Raw genomic sequence first — 17,495 nt, 5'->3', positions numbered from 1 at the left:
GTCAGGATAAACTAGTTTAATACAGGGGGTCAGGATAAACTACTTTAATATAGGGGGGTCAGGATAAACTAGTTTAATACAGGGGGTCAGGATAAACTAGTTTAATATAGGGGGTCAGGATAAACTAGTTTAATACAGGGGGGTCAGGATAAACTAGTTTAATACAGGGGGGTCAGGATAAACTAGTTTAATACAGGGGTCAGGATAAACTAGTTTAATACAGGGGGGTCAGGATAAACTAGTTTAATACAGGGGGGTCAGGATAAACTAGTTTAATACAGGGGTCAGGATAAACTAGTTTAATATAGGGGGTCAGGATAAACTTGTTTAATATAGGGGGTCAGGAAAAACTAGTTTAATACAGGGGGGTCGGGATAAACTAGTTTAATACAGGGGGTCAGGATAAACTAGTTTAATACAGGGGGTCAGGATAAACTAGTTTAATATAGGGGGTCAGGATAAACTAGTTTAATACAGGGGGTCAGGATAAACTAGTTTAATACAGGGGGTCAGGATAAACTAGTTTAATACAGGGGGTCAGGATAAACTAGTTTAATACAGGGTGGGGGTCAGGATAAACTAGTTTAATACAGGGGGGTCAGGATAAACTAGTTTAATACAGGGGGTCAGGATAAACTAGTTTAATATAGGGGGGGGGTCAGGATAAACTTGTTTAATATAGGGGGTCAGGAAAAACTAGTTTAATACAGGGGGATCGGGATAAACTAGTTTAATACAGGGGGTCAGGATAAACTAGTTCAATACAGGGGGTCAGGATAAACTAGTTTAATACAGGGGGTCAGGATAAACTAGTTTAATATAGGGGGGGGGTCAGGATAAACTAGTTTAATATAGGACGGATAAACTAGTTTAATAATTCCTTGTTTACATTGGCCTGAGGAGCACGCACTCCGGTGACGTCATGACACCGTGGCGACGTCACGACACCGTGGCGACGTCACGACACCGTGGTATCTAATGCTACTATCATACAGCTGTGTAAAGACGGGGGACTGACCCACAACACCACGGCAGGAACAACATCTAGAGACAGAGAGTACTCGCTCTCACACACACACAGTTCCATAAACAACAGCTACTAAACATTAACACATGCTACCGCATCTCTGTTTGCACTCAATCACACGGACGCCATTCATTTGCTTGGGTGCTGCTTCTCATGGAGAAAGATTATATCAGAAGCCAATGTTTTTGAAACAGACAAGAATGGATGGCTGTTACTGGGAAGGATATCAAAACGGAACTGAAACAAGGAGGCATGCCGCTAACCAAACCAGTGTGTCTGTCAGTCTGTGTATATCCATTAGAGCAAACAGACAGAATAAAGCTCTCTGCAACGGGAAAACGGTTTTGCAAAAAAAAAAAAACGAGAGCTACTCTTTGGTTAAATTCAGTTCACAAGTAACCTAAAATAATTATATATTATTCACTCCCTGCCAATTTAGTTATGCTACAATACTTACCCTAAATACACTGCCGGGCCACCCTCACACTACACTGTCGCACTACACTACACTGTCGCACTACACTGTCACACTACACTGTCACACTACACTGTCGCACTACACTGTCGCACTACACTGTCGCACTACACTGTCGCACCACACTACACTGTCGCACTACACTGTCACACCACACTACACTGTCACACTACACTGTCGCACCACACTACACTGTCACACTACACTGTCGCACCACACTACACTGTCGCACCACACTACACTGTCGCACTACACTGTCGCACCACACTACACTGTCGCACTACACTGTCGCACCACACCACACTGTCGCACCACACTGTCGCACCACACTGTCGCACTACACTGTCGCACTACACTACACTGTCGCACCACACTGTCGCACCACACTGTCGCACCACACTACACTGTCGCACCACACTGTCGCACCACACTACACTGTCGCACTACACTGTCGCACCACACCACACTGTCGCACCACACTGTCGCACCACACGCACCACACCACACTGTCGCACCACACTGTCGCACCACACCACACTGTCGCACCACACTGTCGCACCACACTGTCGCACCACACTGTCGCACTACACTGTCGCACTACACTGTCGCACTACACTACACTGTCGCACTACACTGTCGCACTACACTGTCGCACCACACTACACTCTCGCACTACACTGTCGCACCACACTACACTGTCGCACCACACTACACTGTCGCACCACACTGTCGAACTACACTGTCACACCACACTACACTGTCGCACTACACTACACTGTCGCACTACACTACACTGTCGCACTACACTGTCGCACTACACTGTCGCACTACACTAGAATGTCGCACTACACTACACTGTCGCACTACACTGTCGCACTACACTGTCGCACCACACTGTCGCACCACACTACACTGTCGCACCACACTGTCGCACCACACTACACTGTCGCACTACACTGTCGCACGCACTACACTGTCGCACTACACTGTCGCACTACACTGTCGCACTACACTGTCGCACCACACTACACTGTCACACGCACTACACTGTCGCACGCACTACACTGTCGCATTACACTGTCGCACTACACTGTCACACTACACTGTCACACGCACTACACTGTCACACGCACTACACTGTCGCACTACACTGTCGCACTACACTGTCACACGCACTACACTGTCGCACTACACTGTCGCACGCACTACACTGTCGCACTACACTGTCGCACGCACTACACTGTCGCACTACACTGTCACACGCACCACACTGTCACACTACACTGCCGCACCACACTGTCGCACCACACTGTCGCACTACACTGTCACACTACACTGTCGCACTACACTAGAATGTCGCACTACACTACACTGTCGCACTACACTGTCGCACCACACTGTCGCACCACACTACACTGTCGCACCACACTGTCGCACCACACTACACTGTCGCACTACACTGTCGCACCACACTACACTGTCGCACTACACTGTCGCACGCACTACACTGTCGCACTACACTGTCGCACTACACTGTCGCACTACACTGTCGCACTACACTACACTGTCGCACTACACTACACTGTCGCACTACACTGTCGCACTACACTGTCGCACTACACTGTCGCACCACACTGTCGCACCACACTACACTGTCGCACCACACTGTCGCACCACACTACACTGTCGCACTACACTGTCGCACGCACTACACTGTCGCACTACACTGTCGCACTACACTGTCGCACTACACTGTCGCACCACACTACACTGTCACACGCACTACACTGTCGCACGCACTACACTGTCGCATTACACTGTCGCACTACACTGTCACACTACACTGTCACACGCACTACACTGTCACACGCACTACACTGTCGCACTACACTGTCGCACTACACTGTCACACGCACTACACTGTCGCACTACACTGTCACACTACACTGTCGCACTACACTGTCGCACGCACTACACTGTCGCACTACACTGTCACACGCACCACACTGTCACACTACACTGCCGCACCACACTGTCGCACCACACTGTCGCACTACACTGTCACACTACACTGTCGCACTACACTGTCACACTACACTGTCACACTACACTACACTGTCACACTACACTGTCACACTACACTACACTGTCGCACTACACTGTCACACTACACCACACTACACTGTCACACTACACTGTCACACTGTCACACTACACTGTCACACTACACTGTCGCACTACACTGTCGCACTACACTGTCGCACTACACTGTCACACTACACTGTCGCACTACACTACACTGTCACACTACACTGTACTACACTACACTGTCGCACTACACTACACTACACTGTCACACTACACTGTCACACTACACTGTCGCACTACACTACACTGTCGCACTACACTGTCACACTACACTGTCGCACTACACTGTCGCACTACACTGTCGCACTACACTGTCGCACTACACTACACTGTCACACTACACTACACTGTCACACTACACTGTCGCACTACACTGTCACACTACACTACACACTACACTACACTGTCACACTACACTGTCGCACTACACTGTCGCACTACACTACACTGATATACTAACCTCACTACACTCACACTAGTTAGTAGGTCTACACCGGTTGTTTACGAAGCATGTGACGAATCAAATTGATTTGAAGAACCCATGCTAACAAGCTAACGTTGGCTAGCTACTTCCAGACAAATGAGAAAACACCTCACCTCACCATCGTCTCGTCCTAGCAGAGCTGGTTAGGCTGTTTTTCATGATATCTTTAGGATTAATCACTAAATGAGTTACTGGCAACGAGAGTGAATGATTTACGAACGCAACCTAACCGCATCGGTACAAAATATTTAACCACCTGTACCTGGCATGTGTGTAGCTATGAGGTATAGGTCCATACTGATGAGTACTGACCAGGTAGTTGGTGTGTGTGTGTTCGTGTTCTTCGCAATGAGAAACGCTATAGATATGTGTTACAAAACAAGACATGAATACCCACATACCTCAGCAAGCTGCATCCTGGTGTACACTACTGGGTGTACACTACTGGGTGTACACTACTGGGTGTATACTACTGGATGTATACTACTGGGTGTACACTACTGGGTGTATACTACTGGATGTATACTACTGGGTGTACACTACTGGATGTACACTACTGGGTGTACACTACTGGGTGTACACTACTGGATGTACACTACTGGGTGTACACTACTGGGTGTATACTACTGGGTGTATACTACTGGTGTATACTACTGGGTGTATACTACTGGATGTACACTACTGGGTGTACACTACTGGGTGTACACTACTGGGTGTACACTACTGATGTATACTACTGGGTGTACACTACTGGGTGTATACTACTGATGTATACTACTGGGTGTACACTACTGATGTATACTACTGGGTGTACACTACTGGGTGTATACTACTGATTTATAATACTGGGTGTACACTACTGGGTGTATACTACTGGGTGTACACTACTGGGTGTATACTACTGATTTATACTACTGGGTGTATACTACTGGGTGTATAATACTGGGTGTATACTACTGGGTGTATACTACTGATGTACACTACTGGGTGTATACTACTGGGTGTACACTACTACACTAGAGGGAACACCCCCCTATCCACATCGATGGAACAGTAGTGGAGAGGGTAGCAAGTTTTAAGTTCCTCGGCATACACATCACAGACAAACTGAATTGGTCCACTCACACTGACAGCGTCGTGAAGAAGGCGCAGCAGCGCCTCTTCAACCTCAGGAGGCTGAAGAAATTCGGCTTGTCACCAAAAGCACTCACAAACTTCTACAGATGCACAATCGAGAGCATCCTGGCGGGCTGTATCACCGCCTGGTACGGCAACTGCCCCGCCCTCAACCGTAAGGCTCTCCAGAGGGTAGTGAGGTCTGCACAACGCATCACCGGGGGCAAACTACCTGCCCTCCAGGACACCTACACCACCCGATGTTACAGGAAGGCCATAAAGATCATCAAGGACATCAACCACCCGAAGCACTGCCTGTTCACCCCACTATCATCCAGAAGGCGAGGTCAGTACAGGTGCATCAAAGCTGGGACTGAGAGACTGAAAAACAGCTTCTATCTCAAGGCCATCAGACTGTTAAACAGCCACCATTGAGTGGCTGCTGCCAACACACTGTCATTGACACTGACCCAACTCCAGCCACTTTAATAATGGGAATTGATGGGAAATGATGTAAATATATCACTAGCCACTTTAAACAATGCTACCTTATATAATGTTACTTACCCTACATTATTCATCTCATATGCATACGTATATACTGTACTCTACATCATCGACTGCATCCTTATGTAATACATGTATCACTAGCCACTTTAACTATGCCACTTTGTTTACTTTGTCTACATACTCATCTCATATGTATATACTGTACTCGATACCATCTACTGTATGCTGCTCTGTACCATCACTCACTCATATATCCTTATGTACATATTCTTTATCCCCTTACACTGTGTATAAGACAGTAGTTTTAGAATTGTTAGTTAGATTACTTGTTGGTTATCACTGCATTGTCGGAAGTAGAAGCACAAGCATTTCGCTACACTCGCATTAACATCTGCTAACCATGTGTATGTGACAAATAAATTTGATTTGATTTGATTTGGGTGTATACTACTGATTTATACTACTGGGTGTATACTACTGGGTGTACACTACTGGATGTACACTACTGGATGTACACTACTGGATGTACACTACTGGATGTACACTACTGGGTGTATACTACTGGGTGTACACTACTGATTTATACTACTGGGTGTATACTACTGATGTATACTACTGATTTATACTACTGGGTGTATACTACTGGGTGTATACTACTGATGTATACACTACTGGGTGTACACTACTGGGTGTATACTACTGATGTATACTACTGGGTGTATACTACTGGGTGTATACTACTGATGTATACTACTGGGTGTATACTACTGGGTGTATACTACTGGGTGTATACTACTGATGTATACTACTGGGTGTATACTACTGGGTGTATACTACTGATGTATACTACTGGATGTACACTACTGGGTGTACACTACTGGGTGTACACTACTGGGTGTACACTACTGATTTATACTACTGGGTGTATACTACTGATGTACACTACTGGGTGTATACTACTGATTTACACTACTGGGTGTATACTACTGGGTGTATACTACTGGGTGTACACTACTGGGTGTACACTACTGGGTGTATACTACTGGGTGTACACTACTGGATGTACACTACTGGGTGTACACTACTGGGTGTACACTACTGGGTGTATACTACTGGGTGTACACTACTGGGTGTATACTACTGGGTGTATACTACTGATGTATACACTACTGGGTGTATACTACTGGGTGTACACTACTGGGTGTATACTACTGATGTATACACTACTGGGTGTATACTACTGGGTGTATACTACTGGGTGTATACTACTGGGTGTATACTACTGATGTATACTACTGGGTGTATACTACTGATGTATACTACTGGGTGTATACTACTGGGTGTATACTACTGGGTGTATACTACTGGGTGTACACTACTGGGTGTATACTACTGATGTATACTACTGGGTGTACACTACTGGGTGTACACTACTGATTTATACTACTGGGTGTATACTACTGGGTGTACACTACTGATGTACACTACTGGGTGTATACTACTGATTTACACTACTGGGTGTATACTACTGGGTGTATACTACTGGGTGTACACTACTGGGTGTACACTACTGGATGTACACTACTGGGTGTACACTACTGGGTGTATACTACTGGGTGTACACTACTGGGTGTATACTACTGGGTGTATACTACTGGGTGTATACTACTGAATGTACACTACTGGGTGTATACTACTGGGTGTATACTACTGGGTGTATACTACTGGGTGTATACTACTGAATGTATACTCACTGTGTGATGGTGTTCTGGACACTTTTCTCATTGAGCATCATTCCAGGGGGTGGATCATTTTGCAAAGCCATTAGTTCCTTTTGTAGCCTTTTCTGTAAGGATAGAAAACACACGTTTCAGCTGTAGCTGAGATACAATAATGGGAGGTGTCTTTTTAGTTGAAAACTACTCGTGTAAACATGATGCGACCGATCGGAGACACAATCCTCAAAGATGACAGTACTTCCCTTGTTAGACAATGAACTAGACAGACTAACAGCTAGCCGAATGTCTCGTAATATCGTCTAATTTAAAGATGAAAATCAAAAAAAGCTCGGTGTTATTAACACTAGAGCCAGTACAGCCTACGCAGTGTTTACCATCGGCGTCGATAGCAACTAGAGGGTTGGATATGAACATTTAGGGTTTCAGCTGGATAAGGTTTCAGGGAATACAGAAGTAACATCATTAAACTAGTTAATCCACCTAATAAATATCAAGACAAGTTTACCCAGCCAGACTACTACATAATACCGTAAATAGACAAACCACCGTAACGTTAGTCCGCTATCCAGTTTCGCTAGTTCTGCTACTGGCTGGCATGTCACAACACTCATAATTAGATTTTTTCTTCCGGTAATCTCGCAAATGACGGTCTCCAACGGAGCACATAACGTTTTAGCTCGATAGTTAGTTACTAAAAACACACTGTGTCAGGTGCAGTGGGGTTTTTATTCTATTGATGGTAGGTGCAGGCGTCGAAGTGACACCGTAAACAAATCAGTATACATAATAATACAATTCAAATAATAAATAATGTCTTAACTTGACTTGAAATATCAAATGGAAGAAAGAGAGAGGGGGGAAAAAAGGAGATATCAGATGAAAATGGATCCTCCGTCAGTAGGTCTTACCTGCATCGACGCCATGATGGAACCCCCCCCCGCATCAGGACGACGCTCCGGCCTCATGTCGTCACATGGGCTGGGGGGGGGGGTGTTCACAAAACAAAACAGAAATGAATGCACTGAAAACAGTGTTGCCCTTCCCAGTACTGTGTCCGGAGGACAGAAAATATAACCAAAGATGCTCGAATGAATCCAGAGTAAGCGCAGTTTAATCGAAAATGTGAATGGGGGGTGTCACAGAGGGGTTAGAGACAAGCCAGCACGGTGTTGGGGGAAAAAAGAAGATAACTGAAGGTCAATGACCTCTAGTAGTGTCAGTGAAATAAAGGGCCCTTTCAAACTGTTTCTCAGATTCCACAGATTTTCCTGGAGATAAATCATAACCAATTTTATGTGTGGAACAGTGAAGAGCATTGATGGTTGTAACAACAGGCTGTTGAATGCCAGCCTACCAACACGATTATCATTCCTCAGTCAGCACACAGAGATACATTTTTTTAGCACAAATTCCCAGATATGGTTATTTTTCATTCTGAACATCAAATCAAATTGATTTATATAGCCCTTCGTACATCAGCTGATATCTCAAAGTGCTGTACAGAAACCCAGCCTAAAACCCCCAAACAGCAAGCAATGCAGGTGTAGAAGCACAGTGGCTAGGAAAAACTCCCTAGAATGGCTTAGATTATTCTGGGTGAACCAGTGTGTTCGCTGTGAATATTCTCTTCACTTCACAGGCCCATTTGTCCTGTTGTCTGTGCCCAACAAGGTTTGTACCATGTTTTATGCTGCTACCATGTTGTTGTCATGTTGTGTTGCTACCATGTTGTTGTCATGTTGTGTTGCTACCATGCTGTGTTGCTACCATGTTGTTGTTATGTTGTGTTGCTACCATGTTGTTGTTGTCATGTTGTGTTGCTACCATGTTGTTGTCATGTTGTGTTGCCACCATGCTGGGTTGTCATGTTGTGTTGCTACCATGTTGTTGTCATGTTGTGTTGCTACCATGTTGTTGTCATGTTGTGTTGCTACCATGTTGTGTTGCTACCATGTTGTTGTTGTCATGTTGTGTTGCTACCATGTTTTTGTCATGCTGCTACCATGTTGTGTTGCTACCATGCTGGGTTGTCATGTTGTGTTGCTACCATGCTGGGTTGTCATGTTGTGTAGCTACCATGTTGTTGTCATGTTGTGATGCTACCATGTTGTTGTTATGTTGTGTTGCTACCATGTTGTTGTCATGTTGTGATGCTACCATGGTGTGTTGTCATGTTGTGTTGCTACAATGGTGTGTTGTCATGTTATTTTGCTACCATGTTGTTGTCATGTTGTGTTGCTACCATGGTGTGTTGTCATGTTGTGTTGCTACCATGGTGTATTGTCATGTTGTGTTGCTACCATGTTGCTGTCATGTTGTGTTGCTACCATGTTGTTGTTGTCATGTTGTGTTGCTACCATGCTGGGTTGTCATGTTGTGTTGCTACCATGTTGTTGTCATGTTGTGTTGCTACCATGTTGTTGTCATGTTGTGATGCTACCATGTTGTTGTTATGTTGTGTTGCTACCATGTTGTTGTCATGTTGTGTTGCTACCATGGTGTGTTGTCATGTTGTGTTGCTACAATGGTGTGTTGTCATGTTATTTTGCTACCATGTTGTTGTCATGTTGTGTTGCTACCATGGTGTGTTGTCATGTTGTGTTGCTACCATGGTGTGTTGTCATGTTGTGTTGCTACCATGTTGCTGTCATGTTGTGTTGCTACCATGTTGTTGTCATGTGGTGTTGCTACCGTGCTGTTGTCATGTTGTGTTGCTACCATGGTGTGTTGTCATGTTGTGTTGCTACCGTGCTGTTGTCATGTTGTGTTGCTACCATGGTGTGTTGTCATGTTGTGTTGCTACCATGTTGTTGTCATGTTGTGTTGCTACCATGGTGTGTTGTCATGTTATTTTGCTACCATGTTGTTGTCATGTTGTGTTGCTACCATGCTGTGTTGTCATGTGTTGCTGCCATGCTATGTTGTCGTCTTTAGGTCTCTCTTTATGTAGTGTTGTGTTGTCTCTCTTGTCATGATGTGTGTTTTGTCCTATATTTTTATTTTATTGATTTGTATTTTTAATCCAAACCCCGGAGGAGGCGTTTCGCCTTTCGGTAGACCATCATTGTAAATAAGAGTTTGTTCTTAACTGACTTGCCTAGTTAAATAAAGGTTCAAAAAAATAAAATCAATTAAAATAAAACGATCAGTCCCCGTGCCTTCAGAAAGTATTCAGACCCCTTTACTTATTCCACATTTTGCCATGTTACAGCCAATTCAAAATGGATTAAATAGACACATAATACCCCATATTCACAAAGTGAACATGTTTTCGACATTTCAGAACATTTTTGGAAAATGAATTAGAGAAATATCTAATTTACATACAGTACCAGTCACACATTTGGACACACCTACTCATTCAAGGGTTTTTTTGTAAAAAATAATACAATTTCTACATTGTAGAATAATAGCGAAGACATCAAAACTATGAAATAACATGTAAGGTATATATTTTACCAAAAAGGAGAGTGATGGAGTGCTGCATCAGATGACCTGGCCTCCACAATCACCCGACCTCAACCCATTTGAGATGGTTTGGGTTGAGTTGGACCACAGAGTGAAGGAAAAGCATCCAACAAGTTCTCAGCATATTTGGGAACTTCTTCAAGACTGTTGGAAAAGCATTCCAGGTGAAGCTGGTTGAGAGAATGCCAAGAGTGTGCAAAGCTGTCATTTATGGCAAAGGGTGGCTACTTTGAAGAATCTAAAATATGAAATATATTTTGAATTTGCTTAACACTTTTTTCATTACTATTCCATGTGTGTTATTTCATAGTGTTGATGTGTTCACTATTAATCTACAACATAGAAAATAGTAAAAAAAAATAAAGAAAAACCCTTGTATGAATAGGTGTGTCCAAACGTTTCACTGGTACTGTAAGTATCCACACCCCTGAGGCAATACATTGTAGAAGCACCTTTGGCTTATGGTTTACAGCTGTAAGGGCTTTCCACCCTGTATTGTGCAACATTTTGCCTGTTATTTTATGAACATCCTCGTTTGCTATGGTGTGAACATTCTTCAAGCTCTGTCAAATTGGTTGTTGATTTTAGCTAGACAACAGTTTTCAGGTCTTGCCATAGATATTCTAGTAGATTTAAGTCAAAACTGTAACTCGGCCACTGAGGAACGTTCTTCCTTGTAAGCAACTCCAGGTGTAGATTTTTGCCTTGTGTTGTAGGTTATTGTCCTGCTGAAAGGTGAATTCATCTCCCAGTGTCTGGTGGAAAGCAGACTGAACCAGGTTTTCCTCTAGGATTGTTCCTGTGCTTAGCTCCATTTTTTTTTTATGCCCGTAAAACTCCCCAGTCCTTAACAATTATAAGCATACCCATAACATGATGCAGCCACCACTATTCTTGAAAATATGGAGAGTGGTACTCAGTAATGTGTTGGATTTGACCCAAACATAAACATTTGTTTTAAGGACAGAAAGGTAATTGCTTTGCCAATATTTTTGACTTGATGCAAACAGGATGCATGTTTTGAAATATTTTTTTATTGTACAGGTGTCCTCCTTTTCCCTCTGTCAACTAAGTTAGTATTGTGGAGTAACTACAATGTTGTTGATCCATCTTCAGTTTTCTCCTATCACAGCCATTAAACTCTGACAGTTTTTAAGTCACCTTTGGCCTCATTTGTTAAAACCCTGAGCAGTTTCCTTCCTCTCTGGCAACTGAGTTAGAAAGGAACGCCTGTATCTTTGTAGTGACTGGGCGTATTGATACACCATCCAAAGTGTAATAACTTCACCATGCTCAAAGGGATATTAAATGTGTACTATTTTTTTTTTTTTACCCATCTACCAATAGGTGTCCTTCTTTGCGAGGAAAACCTCCCTGGTCTTTATGGTTGAATTTGTTTTTGAAATTCACGGCACAACTGAGGGACCTCACAGATAATTATATGTGTGCAGTACAGATATGAGGTAGTCATTCAAAACTCATGTTAAACAATATTATTGTACAATACGATTATGTCCATGCAACTTATGCGAATTGTAAAGCACATTTTTTACTCCTGAACTTTAGGTTTACCATAACAAAGGAGTTGAATACTTATTAACTCGAGACATTTCATTTATAATTAATTATTAAAATGTATTCCAAATCAAATCATATTTCATTGGTCGCATACACATATTTAGCAGATGTTATTGCGGGTGTAGAAAAATGCTTGTGTTCCACTTTGACTTTATGGGGGTGATGTGTGTAGGCCAGTGACACAAATCTAAATTTAATCTATTTTATATTCAGGCTGTTACACAACATAATGTTGAAAAGGTCTAGGAGTGGGGAATAATTTCTTAAGGCACTATGCCAGCTGTGTTTTTGCAGAGACAGCCTGATAATGTGACTCCCAACGTTGTTGAGGACCTTTTAAGGTCATACGCACAGCCTCTCCTGTGATGAGAAAGAGTCAGGAGCGCTGGTCAGATGTCTAAGAGGCTTCAGTGAAATTAGTGCAGGGGGAAAAAAAAACTCTCTTCTCCTATGAGGGAGAACATTGCTACAATGTTGAACAGTGTCTTCACCTATGGAGGCTGGTGAGAGGAAGCATAGGAGGACCGGCTCATTTTCATGGAATATATGGGCCGGTATCAAAGACATCAAACACACAGAAATTCCATTTCAATGAGCCCATCCTCCTAGATCTCCTCACACCAGCATCCACTGGTCTTCTCTCTGATGTAATAAAGAGATGTGATCCACTGTCATTATATTATTTTGTCAATGGAGTCATCAGACATAAAGGTAGTTGACTGTATTAGTCTGCCTCGATACATGAGGTTTTATGTTGGTACTCATCGGCCCCGTATTTATCTAGCGTCTCAGAGAAGCTGATCTGGGATCAGGTCCACGTTATTTTATCTAAAACGCAAAAAAAAAACTGAGGCTACACTTTACTGGAGGCGTGACATGACGTCATGAAGCCGTCTATGGACGGGTGATCCAGTTACCGTCACACTAGTATGACCCTATGAACACATTATCAGGAACAGATAACGGCACTCCCAGAGGTTGATGGCCCAGGGGAACAACACCTTTATATTAGGTTAGACTACTCTGCCAGGCTTGTGTCCATTAGAACCTAAATGGATAAATATGGACTGAAACAGGGGAAGGACTACCCGAGCATGTCCTATAAGAAACTTGTTTTCATCGTAAAACATTTCAACATGGTTTGGAAGTGTGCACTAATGAATATAAACCAGGCCAACAGATCTTCAATATCTATTCTAATTCAATGTAAAAGCTGTAATCACTAAACATAAAGGGGAGCCATTTGGCACCAAAACACTCAGGCATACTTTATTGTGGTGGGGAGGTAAAGGAATGATTGGGTACGACGTGGGGGGAGGGGAGGGTAGCCACTTTGTCACATTCTAGAGCAGCCATATCAGTTTATTAGATTAAGATTCAAATCTTTACTACCAGAATGTAGACATGGTGCAACAAAAAAAAAACATTTTACATACTGACACAACTTACTCATCATTCACTTTTGTTTTTATATCTGAAGCAACATGTCAAACAAGTTAAATAGTCAAAAAAAAAAAAAAAAGTTTTACACTGCTACATTTCTTTTGAAGTTTAACAATCCAAGAAGTTGGCAGCCATGAGTAGTTCCAGGGCGATCTCAGGGGCGATGGGGAACTCTGGGATTTCCGTGGAGCTGTTGGTGTAGCGGACCTTGTAGGTGAAGTACATGCACACCTTGGACAGGACATGGGAGGGGATCTCTCTGAAGTTCACTTCGTTGGTTTCATTCTCTGCAAACTGACCTGGAGAAAAGGGAGAAGTGACCCATTAGGATGTAAATCCCCAACACATTATCCTGAATGTCTGCTTACCTCCTCGCCCACTCATCCAAATCAGAGTTTAGATAAGTTTCTCATCTAGCTCCTGTTTTTTTGTTGTTATGTAATGCAGCTTGATGTACATCTCCTGGACAGGACACAAATCTATCGCAAGGGTCTTACCCCTTAATGCTGAGTGCCAAGCACAGTTTCCCATTTTAAAAGACTTTGGTATGACTCGGCCAGGGATCAAACTCTCAACCTTCCAATCTCAGAGTAGACACTAACCACTAGGCCACTGAGTTGGTAGACCAGCACCAGGCACAATCTTTGCTAAATCAAACACAGCTTACCTGGCGTTGATGGTCCCTGAAGTCAAAGGGCTTACCTGGTCCACTCAACATGGCTTTGATGGTCCCTGAGGTCAAGGCGTGTTCTCTCTTCACTATGAACTCGTGGCCATCAGAGGAGATCAGCTTCACATACATGGCATCTGGGCCTTCACAGCCACCGTAGGTCTTTTCTTCACCATCTAATGAGGGGCAGAGGCAAAAGTAAGACCGCTGAAACTGGGGTGGCAAGGTAGCCTAGTGGTTAGAGCGTTGGACTAGTAACCGAAAGTTTGCAAGATTGAATCCCCCGAGCTGACAAGGTAAAAATCTGTTGTTCTGCCCCTGAACAAGGCAGTTAACCCACCGTTCCTATGCAGTCATTGAAAATAAGATTTAGTTCTTAACTGACTTGCCTAATTAAATAAAAAAGTAAAATAAAACCCTAATTTCAATTTGTTGGTAATTTTTGCATTATCCATTATATTAACCAGACACTCAAGTGGCCGCTGCGACAATGGAAACACATTTCTTAAACGGAAGGAAAGATCAAATCCAATTTGATTAGTCGTATATGCGCCGAATACAACAGGTTTTCACCTTACAGTGAAATACTTACTTACAAGCCCCTAACCAACAATTCAGTTTAAAAAAATAAGAAATAATTCAAACATATAATTAAACAGCAACAGTAAAGTACAAATAGTGAGTGGGGGGTTAAGGCTGGGGGGTTAAGGCTGGGGGGGGTTAAGGCTGGGGGGTTAAGGCTGGGGGGGGTTAAGGCTGGGGGGGGGGTTAAGGCTGGGGGGGGTTAAGGGGGGGGTTAAGGCTGGGGGGTGGGGGTTAAGGCTGGGGGGGGTTAAGGCTGGGGGGGGTGGGGGTTAAGGCTGGGGGGTGGGGTTAAGGCTGGGGGGGTTAAGGCTGGGGGGGGTTTAAGGCTGGGGGGGGGTTAAGGCTGGGGGGTTAAGGCTGGGGGGGGTTAAGGCTGGGGGGGCATGCAAATAATCTGGGTCGCCATTTGATTAAATGTTCAGGAGTTTTAAGGCTGGGGGGGCATGCAAATAATCTGGGTCGCCATTTGATTAAATGTTCAGGAGTTTTAAGGCTGGGGGGGCATGCAAATAATCTGGGTCGCCATTTGATTAAATGTTCAGGAGTTTTAAGGCTGGGGGGGGGCATGCAAATAATCTGGGTCGCCATTTGATTAAATGTTCAGGAGTTTTAAGGCTGGGGGGGGCATGCAAATAATCTGGGTCGCCATTTGATTAAATGTTCAGGAGTTTTAAGGCTGGGGGGGGCATGCAAATAATCTGGGTCGCCATTTGATTAAATGTTCAGGAGTTTTAAGGCTGGGGGGGCATGCAAATAATCTGGGTCGCCATTTGATTAAATGTTCAGGAGTTTTAAGGCTGGGGGGGGTAGAAGTGGTTTAGAAGTCTATTGGACTTAGACTTGGCGCTCTGGTACTGCTTTCCGTGAGGTAGCAGAGAGAACATTCTTTGACTGGGGTGGCTGGAGTCTGACACTTCTTAGGGGGACATCCTCGGACACCGCCTGGTATAGAGGTCCTGGATGGCAGGAAGCCAGGCCCCAGTGTGGGACCATTCTAGTCATTGAGCAGAGTGTTTTTTTTTTTCTCAAATTTAACCAGGATGTCAAGAGTCCCACATATCAGTACAACTTTTATTTTAGCAAATAAGCAATAAGACACCATTGACCGCCTTAAAAAAAAAAAACACGATACTGCTACCTGCTGGAGAATATAGATTTTGGGCCCAGTTATCCCTCTCGCCTTGCTCTCTCTGCTAGTAATTCTTTTTTTCCACGAGGTGCCATTTTTTCATTCATTATCTTGACAACAAACATTGAAACATGTCAACTGAACAATTCCACTCACCCATGTTATCTTCAAAATCGAAAAACTCTTGTCCCTGAAACAAACAGACGACTTCTGTTAAAAATCACTATGGTCACACTTCAAAATGTCTAATTGCAGGTGGCTGGCTAGATACCGTTAGCTGGCTAATTAATAACAAACATTGTAGCATTTTATTTGGTAGCTAAACACGTTACATATTTTTTAAATATATTTTACATGGCATCCCTCAAATAGTTGAAAGCCTGAATCGGAGACGCGCCCATGATCTAACCCCTACCCGTAAAAACACAGCTGAAGCACCAAGCTATCAGAAGGTAGCTATGTTAGCTAGCTGGCTAACCAGTCGTTACCTTCTAGTTGGACAAACAATCAAGGTACCAAAAATACAGCTATATATTCCGATGAAAAATACATCTTGCAATATAGAGATTTACGCGATATTAGTGATATAGTGTCATAACAAAAATATAATTATGTTCATTACCACACAACAGTTGAATGTTGAGGTGTCGGCTAGCAAGATATTTTGACACAGGAAACGGTTCCGCTAAATAGTGTTGCGCGTCTGTAATTCAATCCGGAGGATACCGCACAATAGGTGATACAACTTCCCGCTTACATTGGTTCCGGTCTGACATTTGTTTAAGGTTGACATAAATAAATCTAATCTGGTGGTGGAATGTATCAAATATTTTCAAGGTTTAATAGAGGTGCATTTAACAAAGCAAAACATTTATAGGGTTTCCTGACTTTTTTTGTACCATCATTTTCAAGATATCTGTTGCATGGTTTTGCAATGTAGAGAATGGGGCGACACCGCAGCTCGGTGGAAAAAAAGCAGTATTACAAAAACGTCATAGAACAACAACAATAGCAGCAACACTGCAAAGGAAGTAGTATGATAATATTTCGTTATAGTAGATGTTTCCATACGGTTAGAGGAATTATCCTTCATTGGGCCATCAATATGATTAATCCAAGTTTG

The 17,495-nt window shown here is 43.4% G+C and overlaps 2 protein-coding genes across 2 annotated transcripts in view; both read right to left on the bottom strand.

Annotated features, from left to right (window-relative positions):
• LOC135572157 (probable ubiquitin-conjugating enzyme E2 W-B) overlaps positions 1 to 8,484 on the bottom strand; it is a 43,154-nt gene extending 34,670 nt beyond the window's left edge. Inside the window, exons 1-2 of the mRNA XM_065019228.1 lie at positions 8,408 to 8,484; positions 7,515 to 7,606 (exon numbers count right to left, since the gene is read on the bottom strand). Of these exons, the coding sequence (XP_064875300.1) occupies positions 7,515 to 7,606; positions 8,408 to 8,464 (149 nt within the window). The 5' untranslated portion in view covers positions 8,465 to 8,484. The remainder of the gene's footprint in view (positions 1 to 7,514; positions 7,607 to 8,407) is intronic.
• A 5,402-nt stretch (positions 8,485 to 13,886) lies between these two features.
• On the bottom strand, positions 13,887 to 17,087 carry LOC115128135 (elongin-C). Its single transcript, XM_029657738.2, has 4 exons — positions 16,995 to 17,087; positions 16,529 to 16,562; positions 14,691 to 14,834; positions 13,887 to 14,287 (listed from the first exon to the last, which is right to left on the bottom strand). The coding sequence occupies exons 2-4, from the start codon at positions 16,530 to 16,532 to the stop codon at positions 14,097 to 14,099; spliced, it is 339 nt and encodes a 112-aa protein (XP_029513598.1). The 5' UTR covers positions 16,533 to 16,562; positions 16,995 to 17,087; the 3' UTR covers positions 13,887 to 14,096.
• Between the last annotated feature and the right edge of the window lie 408 nt (positions 17,088 to 17,495).

Source organism: Oncorhynchus nerka, linkage group LG6 (genome assembly GCF_034236695.1).
Source record: "Oncorhynchus nerka isolate Pitt River linkage group LG6, Oner_Uvic_2.0, whole genome shotgun sequence".
Lineage (NCBI taxonomy): Eukaryota > Metazoa > Chordata > Actinopteri > Salmoniformes > Salmonidae > Oncorhynchus > Oncorhynchus nerka.
The sequence above is the reverse complement of the archived record's forward strand: the minus strand, read 5'-3'. Positions and strand labels throughout refer to the sequence as shown.